This window comes from Lepisma saccharinum, chromosome 1 (genome assembly GCF_977018435.1).
Source record: "Lepisma saccharinum chromosome 1, izLepSacc3.1, whole genome shotgun sequence".
Taxonomy (NCBI): domain Eukaryota; kingdom Metazoa; phylum Arthropoda; class Insecta; order Zygentoma; family Lepismatidae; genus Lepisma; species Lepisma saccharinum.
The window spans coordinates 186,164,500-186,183,691 of record NC_139229.1 but is presented as its reverse complement, the minus strand read 5'-3'; the positions used below and the strand labels follow the sequence as shown (position 1 = coordinate 186,183,691).

The window sequence follows — 19,192 nt, the reverse complement described above, 5'->3', positions numbered from 1 at the left end:
CCTACTGAACTGCACTCACAGGTTACAGTCCAAGGTTCAAAACTCATTGGCAGAGGCATACATATTTCATTTTTCACGAAAACATGAAATGTGAAGTAATCCTATAATGTTCATTTTTCATGTTTCTGAAAGGTGTGAAGTGCATTTTCCTACCCTGTTTTGTCACCAACTGATGCGAAATGAACTACAAAATGCAAAATAGACTCTTAAACACGAAATTTAGAGTTTATTTACAGATACGACATTTTCTGAAGTTTGAATTATCCTGCGAGTTACGTAATTCATGGAAAATTGATTAATTCTGCTGTAAATATTTGAGAAGCAAAAAATGAACCCCTTCATACAGGTATAAACTTGAAAACTCTGGTAATTAGACAAATGTGCTATTAGAAGGGATATGTTTATTTTGTGTAATAAGTGTAGTTCTTAAATCAAATTTAGGATTATATTCATAATTTTAAAACCAAAAAGTTATTTTATACACAGCTTTTGATCCAATTTTTCACCGCTATAACACTGAAACTTTGCTTTTTTATTTACCAAAAATATGTGCCTCTACTCATTGCTCTTAAAGGGCTGTCATTCCATAAAGTAGCTTTTAGCTTTCTACATACAGGTATTGCATATTTCCATTGAAATAATAATAAAAAAAACCATTAAAATCATACCTGAGCTTCTTGATAGCTGCTGCAGTTGTCACACTTAAACTTGTTGTCACTGCACAAAGTTTCTGTATTACTGAAGCACCTTAAACAATGTGTAATACTTGTGTTCTGATCTACGTCCACCTGAAGATCAAAGAAGTCCTCATCTTTACTACTCACAGTTTCACAGTTAAGGCATCTAGTCTCACTGGTAAGGATTCCTTGAAATATTTCATGAACCCACGTTGGCTCTTGTTGAGTATTCTGCTGATCTCCATTCCCACTCTTTGGCCTTGAGCTATTCTGATGTCGTTCAGCTATGGAAAAATATCACCACTTTTCAATCAGTGCAACTTTCTTTTAGTGTACTAACAAAACAAAATGACAGGTTCTGGAAAACTGGAAATTTTGAATTCAATGGCCAAGTATCTTCTTTTGTAAAAAAAAAAAACTAGAAATTGAATAATTTGATTTAATATAAGAATAATTAAATGAAAAGACTTAGATGTGCAGGCCATGTAGTACGATCAGAGAGGAAAGAAGAGTTTACACAATTCTTGTTGGGAATCCTTGATGGTAAGAGACCTGTAAGAAGTTTAAGACGAAGATGGAGGGATAACGTAAGGATGGAAAAGATTGGATTGATCTTGCCCAGGATAGGGACAGACGAAAGGCTTGTGTTGCTGCAGCCATAAACATCCAAGTTTAAGAATGCTACCCTAGAGAGTGAGTAACCAAATTGAAGAGATCAACTATGTAAACGAAAGCTTTCATCACGAGAAAGTTATGTCTCTCTCTACTCTTCAAATATTAATTTCATAAAAACACAACAGAACTGAAATTTGAATCTGAAAACTTCATCAGAACCAGTACTATAATTTTCATTCACACACCACTTGTTTTGAGTGCAGAATTCTGTAATTATTCAAATCTTACTTCTTTTCATTTTAAGTTGAATTACAAACTGGTGTACTATCAAAAGTCAAACATGTAGCAATTATTAAACGGAATACTTAGATCAACTCAAGTTTTGGCTCTTACATACATGTAGCATTTGCAATTTTAGCACATAAGAATCACAGGTTCTAAAAAGAAAAATAATTTAATAGATTTTATCTGATATCAGAACATGATTCACTTTTATCTATAATTCCAGTCATTATACTTAACGTAACTGAATTCTCAGGAAAGTTCTCGATAAAAGTTAACAAAACTTTACATACTCACTGTAAGTAACCTGTTTGTTTAATATTTTACCAAATATCAAGTACTTGGAATGATAAAACTAAGCAAATTGAACATGATATGCCTTCTTACTTATTACATTTTGTTATGTATATCGTCCATACAGAGACAAAGAGGCGTATCTCAGTTTTCTTGATTTTTCAGTAGAACATTGTAAAGTTTGTGATCATACATTATCATTGATTGTACTTTTGTTTTCAGGGGTTTTGAAATGTGTCGAAGCATACATATAGCTAAATGGCTGTGCTTTTTGGTGAGTGTGTTTGCATTTTTGCAAATCAGTAATAATGGCTTTTTTTGGCCGTTGGAAACAGAGTCCCCCATTTGTCTTGTGAGAAAAACATGGGGAATAAGTGAGTTACGCCCAAAGTATTCACAGCATCTTGATGATGAAGAGTACAGAAAGTCTTCCTTTGTATGATAATGTTTTGCGAAAGTTTGGTAATTAAGTGAAACAGGCTTTCTATTTAGACTTAATGCTTACAAAACAGTTTTAGAAAGAAGATATAATGGAAGTAGTAACATGGTAAACTGTTTAATGGTAAATGAAAATAAACATTTGGTAGTATCAGAAAAATAAGTAAACAAATCTGGAAACACACCAAAGAACATTAAATACAAAAAAGCACTGCAAAGGCATGAATGTATACATGAGACTTACTCAATATGCAGTTAGCTAGTGCGTACTATAGATTGCATACCCATTAACAAAATAATACTGGACACTTACAGTAACAATAAACCTCAAGTACATAATACAATACTGGAACATGTTTGGTATTGCCGTAACGATATTGATATCAAGGTAAACATACATGCAGAACTATATGGACTCATGTCCCAAATACTATGAAGTGACATAATCACAAACGGTCAGAACATCATATTTTGACCCTTAGATACAAATAGTCACATCTAAGAAACTATTGCAAGCAAGATTGTCTTGTTTTCAAAGCAGCAAGGATTCAAAAAACCTGGAATAATCTGCTACGCTGTCTACATATAAGATATTGTGACAAAGGGACATCAAATCATCTTATTTGTCCTTTGAAATCTTAAGAGGTTCTGTGTACAATTTACATGCTACTTGCCAATTGGGTTTAGCTTGCAGTCGTTGTTTCAGACTCAAGGATCTGAATGACTCCACCAGATGACTGGTTTTGAAGAAGACTTTGTCCTTATCAGTCTTTTGCACCATCACCTCTCGCATTGCAGTCCAGTCAACAGAATCTCCCTGATCATCCTTTCTGATGGATAGTATGCAAAGATCACGTGTCATGGTCTTGTAATCCAGGAAGTCAGAAGTCTGGAATGTGTGCATGATATATGGTTTCTTTCTCCTCGCGAGGCAGAAGACTGGGATCAGTTTGGAAGGCACATAGAGATCACCAGCATTATCTATGGCTGTGCTAATGGCACTATGTGCAGAATCTCCCTCGTTCTGCCCGTGGTAAGGTTAAAAAAAAGAACATTGATCTTCTCAATATTTTCCAAGCTCGATACTGTGTGCAAAAGGATGGTTACTACAATGGAATTCTTAATTGTCCAGGGCATCCACCCCCGTGGCGGAGTGGTTAGCAGATTGCGCTGCGACACCCGGGGTCCCGGTTCAAATCCTGGCTTGGGCTTGGACGTTTGTGATATCTATTCATCAATTTCATCATATGATCACTCATCCCCATTTTCGCAAATTAGCCAAAAGTGGCACAAGAAGCGAAGTAAAATAAATCAAATCTGCAAATAAAGTTATTTCTTTGATATTATGTGCGGCACTGAGATTTTCGAGGTACATTCTCAAGCAAGTGGTGATTTTGCATGATCCTCTTTTTCCCTGTCCTTCATGCCACATAAAACAGTGACACATCTTAGTTTTGAGGTCGTAAATAGTAAAGTTGCAGTTTCGAGTAACTAGAGTTATGCCCTTCTGTCTTGCGATAAATGCTTACTTTTTGAGATGCGTTGTCACTCATGGAGACTGTATTGTCGCCTTTGAGTTTTGTGATATGCCACTATGGCATTTTGTAGATGTCACCAAGAGGAAAACCCAGGTGGACTTATCTCAATTTACCTTTTTTTTTTTCAGATACGTCCCTTTGTCTTGGTAGGGATGATATGTTTAACCACAATTACAATGTAAGAACCTACAGATGTAAGTTGCATCATTGTAAACACTGACTTAGCATGCTTAATGAAATATATACATCCTGCTGACATTTTCACACACGTAACTAAAGCTACAAGAAACATGTCTTGCATAATTGTATATCATACTACAATATTCATGATGGATGCAGTAAACGTGGTTTAAGTATTACTAACAAAGTTTTGTGTTTCCGCATTGCACAATTGGATAGTTTTTTTCCAGATTAATTTCGAATGCTCACTGCCTTCATCTATTAAGGGTATGGCATCTGGAGCGGATACCGTACCCTTAGTGAATGAAGGCAGTGAGCCTTTGAAATGAATCGAAAAAAATAAAACTATCCAATTGTGCAAATACGGAAACACGAACCTTCACATAGGTAATACAACAATATGTTTTACTCATGTTGAAAACTTTCGAAAACCTTCAATATGTATAGTGGATGCCACTTCAGACCATCCAAAGAACTGAATCTCTACACTAATTAACTGTTTTCCGTCCCTAGGAGATTTCATACTGAAACAACAAGTAGAATGTGTTGCTTGAAGACCAACCAGGTTTATGCAAAATGCGATTGATTGATTGATTTGGTTTATTTTTACTTTGCTTTTCTGCTACTTTTGGCTAATCACAAAATTTGAGGATGAGTGATGATGATGAAATTTATGAACAGACACTTGCAAAGAACATCCATGCCCAGGCTGGGGTTTGAATCCAGGATCCCTGGCATCATGGTGCACTGTGCTAACCACTCTGCCATGGAGGTTGGCATGCAGCATGTGATGTTACTGCAGTGTGAAACATTGCCATTGATTGGTTCTTTCTCAAGTGGCATGTGTCCCTCTGGTGTGAAATCTCCCATAAACATACATTATTTTGTTAATACTAAATTTGAAATGATATGCAACTTACCTAAAATGATTTCGTTTATATGATTAATTAGAAAGTTTAGGAACTCGTGAGCATCTTGTTGCATGTAGTTATCAAATTCCTCTGAAAAACAAAGTAAAACAAACATTAATACATATCTGATCTTCCATTTGCAGATAGGCATTTGTTCAACTCATTCCTATTTTACATTCCTGCATTTTAAGTGACTTTAATGTTCCACTGTACTTGTGTGATATACATAAGATATGTTATCAGCGTGCTAATGTCAGGGATCCAATTCCCCTTATCAGACCAAGTATTAAAGAAAGATAAATGTTCATTCCTAATAGTGAAATGCACCCCTCCTCCCTCACCTGACTACATAATATTGTGAAACTGACAGTATGTACACCGATTATATCAAAAAATACTTGACCATGTTATCAGTATTACTACTGCTGACACATAATGAGTAATATATAACCGTATTTACATGTGTATAATGTACATGCATGTATAATGCGCACCCTGGTTTTTGATGGGAAAAAGTGACAAAAAATTATATGCGCAGTATAATCCAGGTTCAAGAACTGGCTTTCTTAGTTATAGGTCGTAAAGCTCTTGCAATGCCGATCAAAAGTGAATGACATCATAATTATTCAATGAGTCAACTGTTGCTATGTGGACCAAGAGGAGAATAACCTCTTGTGTAAACAATAAGTCACCAACCCATGCCACCTCCCTCCTCTCCCTCCACTGTGTTTAGCATCTCAAAGCATTCACTCTTTAACCACCTTATTTATTCTGTAATATAAAACTGTTTTTCTTGGTGTCACAGAACATTACAGTACAAAGTGAAAAACCGTGGGAAATGGCCTTTAAACTTTTGTATGGGGTTTCGCTCATTCCCTCTTTTAAAAAAAAAAATCAGAATATATACTTTTTACGTGACTAATGTAACATTTATAAGAGGCACATTCAGGATCCTCAAACTAGCAGTTAGCAGCACAAGATTTCTTCCATTAAGGTATTTACACACTCCATATATGTCACATTATTTGGCTAGTCATACATTTTAATTATTATTTTCTTTCTCCTTATCTTTTCTTTCATCTATAGTATAATAAAAATCAGAAAGTTCCTTTAATTTGTGATGAGCTTATTCAACCGCATTTCACATTAGTGTTGCCATCTTGAATGGAATACTGTTGCCATATTCATAGGGTTACCAGACGTCTGGTTTTTCCTGGACGTCATTCATTTTAACCTTATGTCCGGCCTTATGATTTAACAAATATCATAAATGTCCTACATTTTGAGCATCACATAATTTTAATTATGAAAATAGTTAACAAAAAAAATCATGCAAGTTACAAGTCTATGGACTGCAGTTTCAAACTCAATAGTGAAATTTATTTTGATTCAGTTATTGCCCAAAAAGAAAAGAAAAGTTTGTCCTGTTAGAAAAAAAAATGGGAAAACGGAAGCAATTAATGAACAAAGTTTTAGGATCACTTTCTGATGATGTCACTGTTCAATGCCTGAGCCGAATTTCTTGCCTTGGGGTTTATACTGATGAAATAAGGTGCTTACCATTCTTATTCAATATTTTGATTTTAAAGCAGGGGGTATAGAGAACAAAGTTATTCAGTGTGCCTGCCAGTCAAGAGTTCCATGGAAGTCAAGAAAAAGTAAAGAAAATCAACGAGTAGGTCAAGAAGTCAATAAAAAGGCAATAAATTATTCTTGTGGTCAAGAAATTTGCTTATCACAATGACTGCTTCGGCATGCAATTCAAAATTTGCATAATTCCCAGGATACTTAGGCTCCCCGAAAGTGTCGAGAGGCTTTTTTGTGGAGCCCGTGAAAGACTAAAATGCCACAAAGCAGTGGCGTGCAGTGTTTTTATCAAGGCAAGCCTGCCCCTTGATGTACTATTGTTTATTTAAAATTATATATTCATATGGTTTATTTAAAATTATATATTCAGTGTTTCGGCAATCTAAACTGTCACCGCATCATTTAGATGGATGAAGGGACAGTCACAAACATATAGGGACAACCAACACAAGCCCTATATAAGATTGCCTCCCCGATGGCGCAGTGGTAGCATCATCACCTTGTAATCAAAGGATCCCGGGTTCGATACCTGGTGGAGGTACAGAGTGGTTCAGATCCCACTCTAAACTGTAGGTCCAGTCCCGATTAGCCTTACTGTGCATAAAGTGGACTTAAAACACCAAATCAATCAATCAATCAAACCCATATAAGATTATACTGGCTGCGAGTCCAGATGCCAAAGCCTCGCTAGTCTGCCAAAAACAGTACAGGATGCATTAATCGATAAAACAGATCTCATTCTCTTCTTAAATACAGCTTCAGTTTTCATTTTAACTGGCCCTTTGGCAGGGGTTTTCATTAAATAAATATTTATTTTCTTAATTACTAATTTCCAACTATACCTAAGTACCGTAGTGGTCGAATAAATAAACGTTAAGAAAAATGGCAAAAAGGTTTAGAAAAGTGCAGAAAAAGTCAAGAATTTTGGATTTGTTATTTTGGTAGAAACCCAAGATGAAACTTCTCTGGAACCATTTCAATTACGGTAATTGCTGAATATTTGTTTGCCGTGACAGGCCATAATGCAAATGTTGAGAGAGTACTAGAGTACTACATCAGCACAACAGACCCACGAGAGAGATCGTTTTTCATAAAGTCTGTAAAATGCTTGTACTGGTCCGTATAATTTCAACAGTTTGACTGTCCACTCTAACATAAATATATTTTGACTAAACCTGAAATTTTGAGAAAAATTGATGCCTCTGAGAAGCACCACTTAAATCATGTAGTGAGAAGTGCATTGTTTAGTATGATTGCAAGTCTTGAAATTTTGCATTAAATAATTCAATAAGAATTCATTTTTTAAAACTGAAAAGTGTCATTTTTCAAATACTTTCTAACATGTTTTATAGAAATATGTATTATTGAGAATGTTTTGTGTCCTACATTTTGACTTAATGTCCTACATTTTGGAACAGCACGTCCTACATTTCCCTGAAAGCGATCTGGTAACCCTAAATATTCAGAAACGGCAGAATTTAAGCTTCAGAGTCATATATAACATGGTAGGGTGCCGTAAACATGAAAAATCAATGCAAGTGGCACAAAATCATGAAATGACCCTGTACGTGTCATGTTAGCTGTCAGAATTATTCCATGCATAATACGCACCACAGTTTTTGGAGGTAAAAATTTTGGGAATAAGTGTGCATTATACATGAGTAAATACGGTAATTCATATTAATAAAGTCAATGCAAGAATTTAGCTGGTTGGAAAATCCATCCAAATGATTTCTTAAGGAACAACAAACTGTTTTGGAAGATCACATGAAAAAATCATAGAAAAGCTAATTTCAATATTGGTTCCATGAATAGAGCTAAATTACTACAGAATGAAAAAAGGAGAGGAGGTTAGAGACAAAGATATGTGAAAAATTGAAATTCATTAGAGTAAACGGTGGAACAGCAAAGCTTAAGAAATATATTTGCATGAAGAAAATAATGATTAATATATTTTTATTGTATTAATGTTGTCTTCTTGTTGATGTTCCCATTTTTACAAATCCAGCCATAGGTATGATCTTCATCAAAACAAAAAGTGTAACTTGTACACTAGATATAAATTCTAAAAATAACACTTCAAATGTGATTGGTTAAAAAAGTTAGATTGCTTAAAACTATAAGCTTACATTAGTGACTGATAAGATAAGAGGACTATGTAGGAGAAATAAAAATTGAAGAATGAATCAGCTTGTATTTTCTTTTCACAATTTCCTATTAGCATGGATGCATTACATGTTCTAAATTCATATTATTTGGTACTACAAATCTGTAGTTTATACGGAGCAATGATCTGCGAAAGTAGCAAAATAACTTACCTTTCTCCTTCCGGAGTCTAGCTATAAATTTCTTTGGTGCAATAGAACCAACCTTCTTCTTTTGCGTAGCAATACTGTAGAACAAATCAGCAAGACATGTCAATAATGTTTCCTTTGTTCTCTTATTCCTAGCTTTATACTCCAAAACCTTTTCTCTGAAGGGTTTACAGAAATACAGGGCCTGAAGCACTGAATTGCTGTAACATGTATTACCAAACTGTAATCAGAAGAGAAAAACATAAGTAACATAGAGAAAAAGTACTTTGACAGACATCTAATAACATACAGAAAAAGTACACTGACAGACATCTACCTAATCTTACCATAAATACTGTCACAAAGTTTTAAGTAAATTGACACAAAATGCTGAGAGATATTTTAATATCCTAATAACATGACTGAAATGGATGCATGAAAAATCAAAATCACAAATCATTATTCAAAATGGCCACCCTTAGCATGCATCCATTCCTTAAGTCTTTGTGGCCACTCATCAATTGAATTACACATTGAATTTTCGCGATGCGCGAAATGTGAAAAAAAGATGCAATCTTGAACATTCTGCACGTAACTACTCCCCAATGATGAAATATGCATGAGTTTTATTCGCAAAGTAATGCGAAATGTGTGCTTTTCCATGAAATGAATACTTTTTCGCGAAATAACCGTGAAATATCATCAAATTAAGTAGAAAACACGCAAAAACCAGCAATCGAGGTTGTGCGAGCAAACTGTCGATTTGTAACGAAACGTTTGCCTAAAGTTTCCTACCACTTGCAGCTGAAGAACGTTTTATCTTCGAACACATCAGGAAGATGCTGAAAATTGGGATTTCCCATGCACACAATCTCAGTTCGAAAACTTCGTTCCCTGTCAAGCTGCATTCCTTTCTTCCCCCGAATGTCTATTCAACTTCCAGTTTCATTGAACTTGCTAGCTGTAGCAGTGATAAGATTAGTCTGTTCCGCACGTCAAGGGAAACAATGGCGTCATTTGGTCATGAATGAATTTTGTTTATCATCATGTGATTTTCAACATGTGTTTCTGTATGTGCAGTAGTGATTATTTTATTTGTTGGACAGCAAGGATATCCTTTACATACATACAATGAATAAATCACTTGAGATATATGCAATTTAGAAATGAAGTGATTTTGTGTTGATGTTTTCTTTTTGGTTCGACTGCTAAGTACTTGTGTATGTGTACAGTATATAAAAATGAAGTAGTTTATCAATTTATAGCTCTTTTGTATGTTGTTTCCTCTCATGATGAAAAAGTGTGTGCCAATTTTTTTTTCCACCGCTGATCTAACATTTTATTTACCCCTCTCCTCAGTTTTTATTTACCATAAATTTGTCTCCCTAGTTATTAGGATATTATAATATCTCCCAGCATTTTGTGTCAATTTACTTAAAACTTTGTGACAGTATTTATGGTAAGACTAGGTAATAACATACAGAAAAAGTACACTGACAGACATCTAAAATCAATGTAGACATATCTAAAATCAATGTAGCTGTTTTAGATGGATGTATAGTAAGCAATGAATTTTATGTAAAGTCCTTAAAAAGTTCTTAGTTCTGGCCCCTGCAATACATTCATCTAATAATTAAATGAATTAATTCTGGTGGCAAAAAAAAAAATCTAATTATATTGATTGATTAAGTTGGTGTTTTAAGTCCACTTTATGCACAGTAAGGCTAATCAGGACTGGACATACGGTTTTAAAGTGGGATCCGAACCACTATGTGCCTTCACTGGGTATCGAAACCGGGACCGCTTGATTACACGGCGGCGATGCTACCTCTGCACCACCAGGGAGGTGATCAAATTATACATGATCTTGTTACAATAATATTAAAAAAAAACATGTTATTTTCATTCTGATATGTACTGCACTGCAAATATTCATACAAAGTGGAATTAAAAGTCAAAACATTTAGCTAAACATAAGCATAGATCAACTGAATTTGTTTTTAAAGAGTTTTAAAAGAAATTTGAACAACAAAAGGATATTAATCAAAGTTATGATTTGTTTCTTTACTTAAAATTGTAATTTATCCAGATGTATACAGTACTCTTAAGGTGATGATATTGGGAGTAATTAGATTAATAAACTTCATTACTATGAATATGTTGGATATACTTATATGATATATACAGTAAGCTGAACTCTATGTACAATCAGCAAAACTGAATCTAAAATTATTAAAGAAAATTTATCTTTGTCTAATCTCACATTTGATGTTAGAATATCATAAAGGAGTAAAGCTCACCTACACTAACTCATACTGTATAGGCTATTTGTATAATTATTTACAAGCTCAAATGTAATATCTCAGAAAATTTGTATTTACGTTTTTGTGTGTTTGCTTCCAACAGTACATCAGCAATGGAGACTTGCACACAAGTGAACTTAACCACTGTAAAGGGACACTAACAAATATATATCTCACTTCGGCATAGAAGGTGAGCATGGCACAGCTACAAGTATGCAACAAGTACTTAAGTTGCTTCTACAGGTATATTCAGGGCTGACCATGTTGTTGTGGGTCTTATTTTACTATCAACTCGAGACATATTGTTTCAAAAGGGTGCATTCAGGCAGGAGACAGGGTCTCCTATCGCATGCCAGGCTACAGTTTTCCTTTTGCACTGCACTGGGTGATTTGTGCATGTTGACTAGAGACTTAGTCACCCAAGATGTGGTCACGTGAATGAATGTTACCTATTAGTAGGGACGTGAAGTTTTAGTTTTATTTTTCCTTAAATTTCGATGTTATTTTTTACTGCAATTTGGTGATATATTTTGTGGTTTATGGTAAAATTCAGTGTTATTAATTCAAAATTGGTTTTATTTTTACATCCTATTTTTAATGTTCCTTCTAGTTTTAAGTTTTTCACATTTTTTTGTTCTGGAAAATTGAGACAAATTTTAGTTTTGATGCAAACAAATTATGGCTTACCTTTTTGAGAAATGACCAAATTTCTTTTATTTAATCACATCAGCCACTAAATATGAAATGTTTATCAAATGAGAGCACCCAAATTTTTTAAAACAATCAGACACATCATATTTCCCTAGCAAGGTGAAAAAAATCCCTCTGCGAGCTCAAAATACCGTTTTGTGTACACACACACACACACTCCCTTCCCCTTCGAAACAAAACAGGTGCTTTTCCCTGAAAATTTTCCTGTTCTTAGGAAACTTCCCTTCTGGGAAAATCTCCCCAGTGAATTCTATTTCAGGACGAGGTAAAACACTGTCGGTCATTGAAGATTAGGCACACACAGGAGATGTACTATGTAGAAATTTTCAGCGAAAAATGCAGGCCCAACCAGGACTCGAGCCTGGGTTGCCATTGCTCTGCCACTGAGCTACGAGCCGGAAAATTTCTATGTACTTTCAGTTATGTCTGCGCAAACTGCAATGAATGAAAAGTGACAATCTTCTTTGAATCGAACATTCACCAGCTAGACTAGAAATTACAGATCTAATAGCACTTTAGGTAGTTGTCTTTGAAGAGATGAAGTGTTATCCCCCGCTTATAGTGCATAATTTGCAGCATTTTTCACATTAAAGTGCAAAATTAGGTGTTATTCTGAAAAATAGTTAGGGCCTCCCCGATGGCACAAGTTTTACCTTCATGTGAACAACAGCTAATAGACTACATTTGTTCGGAGAAGTCTAAGTAGATGCAAGTATTTAGAATATTCTCTCCTCTAGAAAGTTCTTTCACAGGGGAGCTTCTTTATCTGTACCTTCATTGTCCCTATTGCAATCTGTGACTTTAGTCATCATACAAATTCCCTCCGCATCTGCGTCAAAGGTCAACAGCTCCCAAGTTTTCGGAACTTTGGTGTCTTTAGAGCTGTATCGCATTTTATGCTTGCCTAATCTAACCTTACCGATGGTTATCAAGGGTCCCAGGTTCGATTCCTGGTGGAGGCACGTAGTGCTTCGAAATGTTCAATATATACTCACATTCACCAAACCAAAATAGTGCTCATTTGGTGGAAACTGGTCAGATCCAATATCTCTCTCCAACTGTGATATATTTGCACCCTGTAATACAATAAAAGAATTACTAAAAAACAATTTTTATGACTAACATGCATGTGTGATTTCATTACAAAAATTTACAGAGGGTACCCAAAAATATAACAAATGGTACAACCTATAGAGCGACCACAAAGAAAAGAACCTTTGCACACCTTCCCCCCTTTATCTGTTCAGTTTGGGCCATAAGGAAGCATGCTTTACTCTGCACCTCCCCTCCAGATGGGAGTACGATGCACAGGAGTCGCGGGTCTGTGCAGGTTCCTTGGCATGTGGCTCCTAAAAGAAACACATGAAAAAGATCGTACCATCAAACTTAGCACTCCTAACTTAACAAAAACGTTGAAAATTGCTATCAGCACCAAACCTAAGGACGTAAAAATATAACCACCAACAAATCTAACACTCCTAATGATAATTTCATTTCTATTTTGGTTTCATAAGTTTTTGGCCCTTTATGTCTGATTTACTTTATTTTATAATACATTTATGAAACGGTAGGCAACATGCCTTCTGCTACTGTTGTAAAGTGTTGCATTGGGGGTTGTATTTACTTATGCAAAGACTTCGGGATGTTGTACTTCATGCTAAGGTAACACAGACTATACTTCGCAATAACAAATCTCCTCGAGCTAAAAACAACTGAAAACGTATAAACAACATAATCTTCAAAAAAACAAGCAAAATATCCCATAAACCAGACATCCCATTATTCGCTGTTGGAAGCATTTAGAGATGTTACTTTAATGCTAAGAGCCTAACCTAACAAGGATAGCAAGTATGGATGAAAAATCCCTTTGCACTTCATGTCATGTGAGATACTAGAAGTAGCAGTCCATACCAAACACAGTAGTAAATGAATGGGCCATTCACAAAAAGATATGCATACTGGAGTATACTGAGTGGGAGAAAATGCTTCTCCACCTAACACACAGTAAGTAATCAAGACAGTGAAGAATGTTAAATGTACACGTGTACAATAATTAGTTTGGAATTATGTACAATAATTAGTTCGGAATTAGACAATCAGAAATTGGGCCTACGCTTGTTCTCTTTATAGTCAGGTAAGTCACCAGGGGTGGAAAGTACTAAGTGTTCAACAACAGTTGTTTAGGTGTGAATTGGGAGCAATTTTCCAATACCAGACCATTCCACGATTTCGTTCATATTTCGCATACTTAATGATTTTGGGCTCCTGGTCACGAATCTGCAGTTAACATTTGGGGTCATGTGTAGAAATTCGAAAAAAAAAAAAAAAAGGAGTCCATGATAGCAACCGACAATGCACAATTGCTCATTACTAGAGTGCGGATTTTGCATATTTGCATATTTTATTCCGGTCCTCTAATTAATATGCAACCGGGTTCTAAAGTTGTTTCAGAGCATTCCGAACCGAAGTAGGGGGGTTTTAAAGTGCATATAAATGCATATTTAAGGTGTTCGTGCATATTTACTGCATAAGCGCAGATAAATGCATATTACGTGAAAAAATCATTAAATGATAGTTTTTTTTTTTTTTTAATATATTTGTTTACTTGGTTAATGTTTCGTCTGTGGAGTGTTTCTGAGAGTAAAATTTTCAAGCACAGGTGTTCGAAAACCCTGTTTATGCGCTGCAGTCCCCCCCCCCCCTCTCTCGCGCATACCTGGCAATGACACAGAGAATACGTGCATCCCCTCCCCGGCCTTCGTCCTTGGGCTATATAAGGCAACGGAGATTTTTGCTCGTAAACAGTCTGTACTCCGTTGAATTAGTGTAGTTTGCATTGTGTGAAGATGCCGAAGGAAAAATCATCGAAGATTGTTTTACTGAAATAATGGATTATAGGAGAGTGAAAGCTGTGCTACAAGGTGAATTAACAGAACTATTACAAGATCTCACGCCAGAGGACATAGCTGCATTGAAATATTGTCCAGTGACAAGTTGTAGTGTGGAGCGCACCTTTTCTTCATACAAGGATATACTAGCTGATAAACGGAAAAAAATCACTATAACCAATTTAGAGAGATAAGTTGTAGTGCACTGCAATTTACATAAATTCAAAACTACTTAACGATTTTCGTTATATTGTGTTTAACAACTGGAAATAGTAAATTCAATTTAATACAAGATTTTGCAACCTTACTTGACATGGAAGCTGTTGTTACTTCGTCTTTAACTTCAATGGTCACTATGTGTGTGTAGTACTTTAAAAAATAAATGTATTTCGAGGATTTTTCTGTGCCTATATTTTTCCTTTAGTGCATAATTTGCATATTTGAGTGCATATTTTAGTTGTTTTTAGTGCATAGATGCATGCATATTTTCCACTTTTTTAGTGCATATTGATCCGCACTCTACTCATTACTATTTACGTGTTTCCAAAACTGAAAGAACGAAATTACGACCCCAAATTGTAAATATGTTTGCCTAACTGAACCTAACCTTACCGTGAATGGTTTGTGGTGCTATGTGTGAATGGTGTGCAGAGCACCGTAAAAAGAATCTCAGTTCCGTAGCACTGGAGGGACAAATTACAACTACAAAATTGTGATCAAGTGTTCTAAAATATTGAATATGCAAAATATGAACGAATGGCACGTATTATTAATATGTACCCAACTAAAATTTACTAAGAAAAACTTACGAAAGAAAGAACTTTAGACCCAAGTTCCTTTTGTTTTATGGCAATTTCATGATGCTACGAATGCCATTTTGGTACTAGTTTACTATCCTTCGGACAGATTTCTACAGAAGAAACTATTTACCGTAATAAGTTCCAGTAGTATTGTCTAACATCTGGAAAGTGTTTTGTGTGATGTGGGAATGTTTCATAGCGGAAATTCAACCACTGATGCATAGCCCCACGAACCATTCATACATAGCCCCACGAACCATTTCCGGTAAGGTTAGGTTAGGTAGGGTCACAATAGGTTCCAATAGTTAAAAATTGGTTTCGAAAAAAATATGCGTAGCCCCACACACCATTCTCGCATAGCCCCATGAACCATTGACACATAGCCCCACAAACCATTTGCGGAAACGTACGTTCTTCAATTACAAAAACACTTTTTAAAAAAAAAAATGATAAAAAAAAACGTGAATACACGTTAAAAAATGATCCGCGAAGCAGATAGGTAAGTACAAATGTCAAAAACTGACGAAACTCAGAAGTTATAGGTGTCCGAAGGATAGTAAACATTTACCGTTCAATATATGCTTTCGTGGTTAGGTTAGGCAGGTTAGGTTTGGTTCCCTTAGCATTAAAATAAAGTCCCTAAATGCATTCTACTAAGGTTCCGATTTACTTCTACATTCATTCCCACGCTTCTACGATATTTACTGTCGCTTGTCAATGGAGAATATCTTGTCCATGAGAAGTGTGTCAAGGTAATTTTCAAGTTGTTTTTTTTAAACATAAATAACTTTTTTCTTTTTTTGAGTCCAAACAGTGCTCATTACTTTAAGGAAGGTTCAAATTTTGTGTTACAATGATTTCCAAAATTCACGATAATTAGTCTTTGTGCTAGGAGAAATCATAAAACAATCGGAACCGTTACCAAACTTTATTTCCTACCTTCAAAGTCGCCATCTTCCTCACACCACACCGATTACTACCCTCCACCATTCTTCCATGATTGTATACAGAGAACGATCGTGGTAACTGAACAGCTTATTTTACAACTTCTACACGTCAAACAAAAAAAAAAATCCACATGTTAACCTCGGATACTTAATCGGGACTACGTATTTTGTGAGTATAAGAAGTGGGATATAAATTACATTTCTTTTTTCAGTATTAGAAACAAAATCTTCCGGACCCCCATTTTTTTTTTTTCGAATTTCTGCACGTGACCCCCAAATATTAACTGCAGATTCATGATCAGGAGCCCAAAATCATTGAGTATGCGAAATATGAACGAAATCGGGGAATGGTCTGGTATTGTAAAATCTTACCATAAATTGCAACAGTAACATGAGCACGTTTTGGTAAATGATTAAGATAGAAGTGTAAGAGTAAGTGCGGAAGTCTATTTATCGCTAGAAAAGACACAAATTTATGAGGATAAGTACAATTGAAGAAGAAATCAAGTGGAATAAAATAAACAGTAACAAAATTGGAAAATAAGTATATAACGAGATATAAGTATAATGAGCACTGAATAGCTAAACTAACACAAACTTTATGCAGGCCTTCTCGACAGGAAAGTGGTAACATTCGTAACTTGTAATTAAGAGGTGCCAGCTCCGATCCCCAATGGAAACACACAGTGTTTCGGATCTCACTTTAACTGAATGTCCATCCCAGATTAGCCTACCTGTTCATAAAATACACAAATTTTGACACATTCTATATCTTCCACATGGTATTGTGTTGCTTGGTAATACTTTCCTTTCTTAAATGCCAGAAATCAACCTTTCAAAAGCCTCAATTAGAAACAAAAAACAAAAATACATGAGTCTCTTACACTAGAGATAAAACAGTCGGGGAAAAAAGACACGTACACAAGTATCTTAGGTGTGTAATAAAGTGAATAAAAATTATTCTTTTTAGAAAACCTAAAGTATATATCACTGTATGTTGTTAAACATCTTCCAAATGTTTTACTGCGAAAACATCTTATTTCCCACTGAAAACAAGTACCACCACTCGACAAGATAACCTATTACAAGACTGCTGACGTTCTAGTAAAATAATTGTTTTCCATTAATTTTATCAAGTCTTGGCATGGAATCAAGCACTGTATCAACATACATTTTGCCGTCTTTTTAAAAATATCCTGTATTTTATCAGATATTACTACGTATTTTTGTTATATATTTACTGAAAAGTAGGTCTTCCGGAGTTTCCTACATTTGGATCAGATATTGAAGTACAGCATTCCATTATGAAGAAAAACTAAAGTAAATAATGTAACATCAACTCTGCAAAAGATATAAACAATTATTACTTAACACTACAGTGTTCCTTACCATATCTCAACTCAATTTCCTTTTTAACATCCCCATTTAAGAGACAAGTCGTCCATTTTTGAGTTTGTTAAATCAGCTCCATCTGCTGGTAAATGAATGAAGCCTCGTCTGGTCTCGTTCTCGAACAGCTGACAGGCAAAATGCTACGAAATTGTTGTCGACAAAATATTTTTTTCTTTTAATAATATCCGTTTCATATAGTTAATTATAATTGTGGAAAATGTACAGCAACACACATATAAGTCAAATTGCGTCATCATGTAACGGGCGCTGCTGATATCGACCTGAACACTTTTGTCTAGTGTAATAAGGGTCATATTACTGTTTGTACTTCTGCATGTTGTTCACGGGCATGGCAATTTCTTTCCAGCTTGATCCGATGTCCGCGACCTGCAGCAGATTTCTGTGCGTGTTCTTTTACCCCGTTTGCAACAAGCAGGGACGGCGACAGGGGTGGGCACGGGTGGGCAATTGCCCACACAAAAATTGCTGTGCCTGCGCCAAATCAAATTCAATAAATATATACACTTGGGAAAATGCGAATGGTTGGTTCAATAAATAAGTTTATTATGGTGTTCACTTGATGTATATTTTACTTGTGAATATTATCTATATTACAGACAAGTTTACATATTATCATTCAATAAAAAGCTTTGTTGTCTTTTGCCGAAAAACTGATTTAGTGAATAGGTTTACGAAAGTCAGAGTAAATAATAAGTTGAATGGAATTAGTTTAAGCTTTTCTTTCAACTTTCTTAACTTTATCATTGGAAAGCGAAAGGAATTTCCAAAGCTTTTGAAACAAAAACTGTGATCTAATGCCCACTTGTATGCTTAACCAGACCCGTAGCCAGGCAGGGACCAGGGGGGGCTCAGCCCCACTGGCGCTGCCGTCAGTCCCCCTGACATTAGGCAAAACTATTTTCTGTAATTTGTTTGCAGTGAAGAGTGAAAATGTAGACAGCAGATATTGGGTGCGTTCCGAAAGTCTTAACGAAACGAACGCATTCAACGAAAATAACTGGGCTCGTGAATCTGGTGAAACCAGTTATTTTACAGATTTATGGGACACGCTAGGCGAAAGCGCAGGCGCAGCGTTTTGTTTCGAGAAAGTTTCCGCATGGCGTCAGCGGAAGGAATGTCCTTATGGCAAAAATAAACTCTATTATGGCCACTGTTACTCATTTTAATCACATTCTAAGAACGGTCAAGGCATACTTATCTTGTGCATGTTGCTTCATATCGCTATCTGTTAAAATTATAATACATTTTCCGAACTAGTGCAGTTTGAATCCATCAGCACGCGGTTTGTCTGCAAGGAGCAGACGATTTTCACGG

General features: G+C 35.5%; 1 protein-coding gene across 2 annotated transcripts in view; it reads right to left on the bottom strand.

Moving 5' to 3' along the window:
* Nucleotides 1-17,960, bottom strand: part of Usp12-46 (Ubiquitin-specific protease 12/46) — a 33,292-nt gene extending 15,332 nt beyond the window's left edge. The window contains exons 1-5 of one of the 2 annotated variants that reach the window (XM_083126280.1): nt 17,855-17,960; nt 12,826-12,906; nt 8,841-9,057; nt 4,945-5,025; nt 669-961 (exon numbers count right to left, since the gene is read on the bottom strand). In XM_083126280.1, the coding sequence (XP_082982406.1) occupies nt 669-961; nt 4,945-5,025; nt 8,841-9,057; nt 12,826-12,906; nt 17,855-17,857 (675 nt within the window). In that variant the 5' untranslated portion in view covers nt 17,858-17,960. The remainder of the gene's footprint in view (nt 1-668; nt 962-4,944; nt 5,026-8,840; nt 9,058-12,825; nt 12,907-17,854) is intronic. The other variant, XM_083126288.1, reaches the window with a different exon arrangement.
* Nucleotides 17,961-19,192: the final 1,232 nt, after the last annotated feature.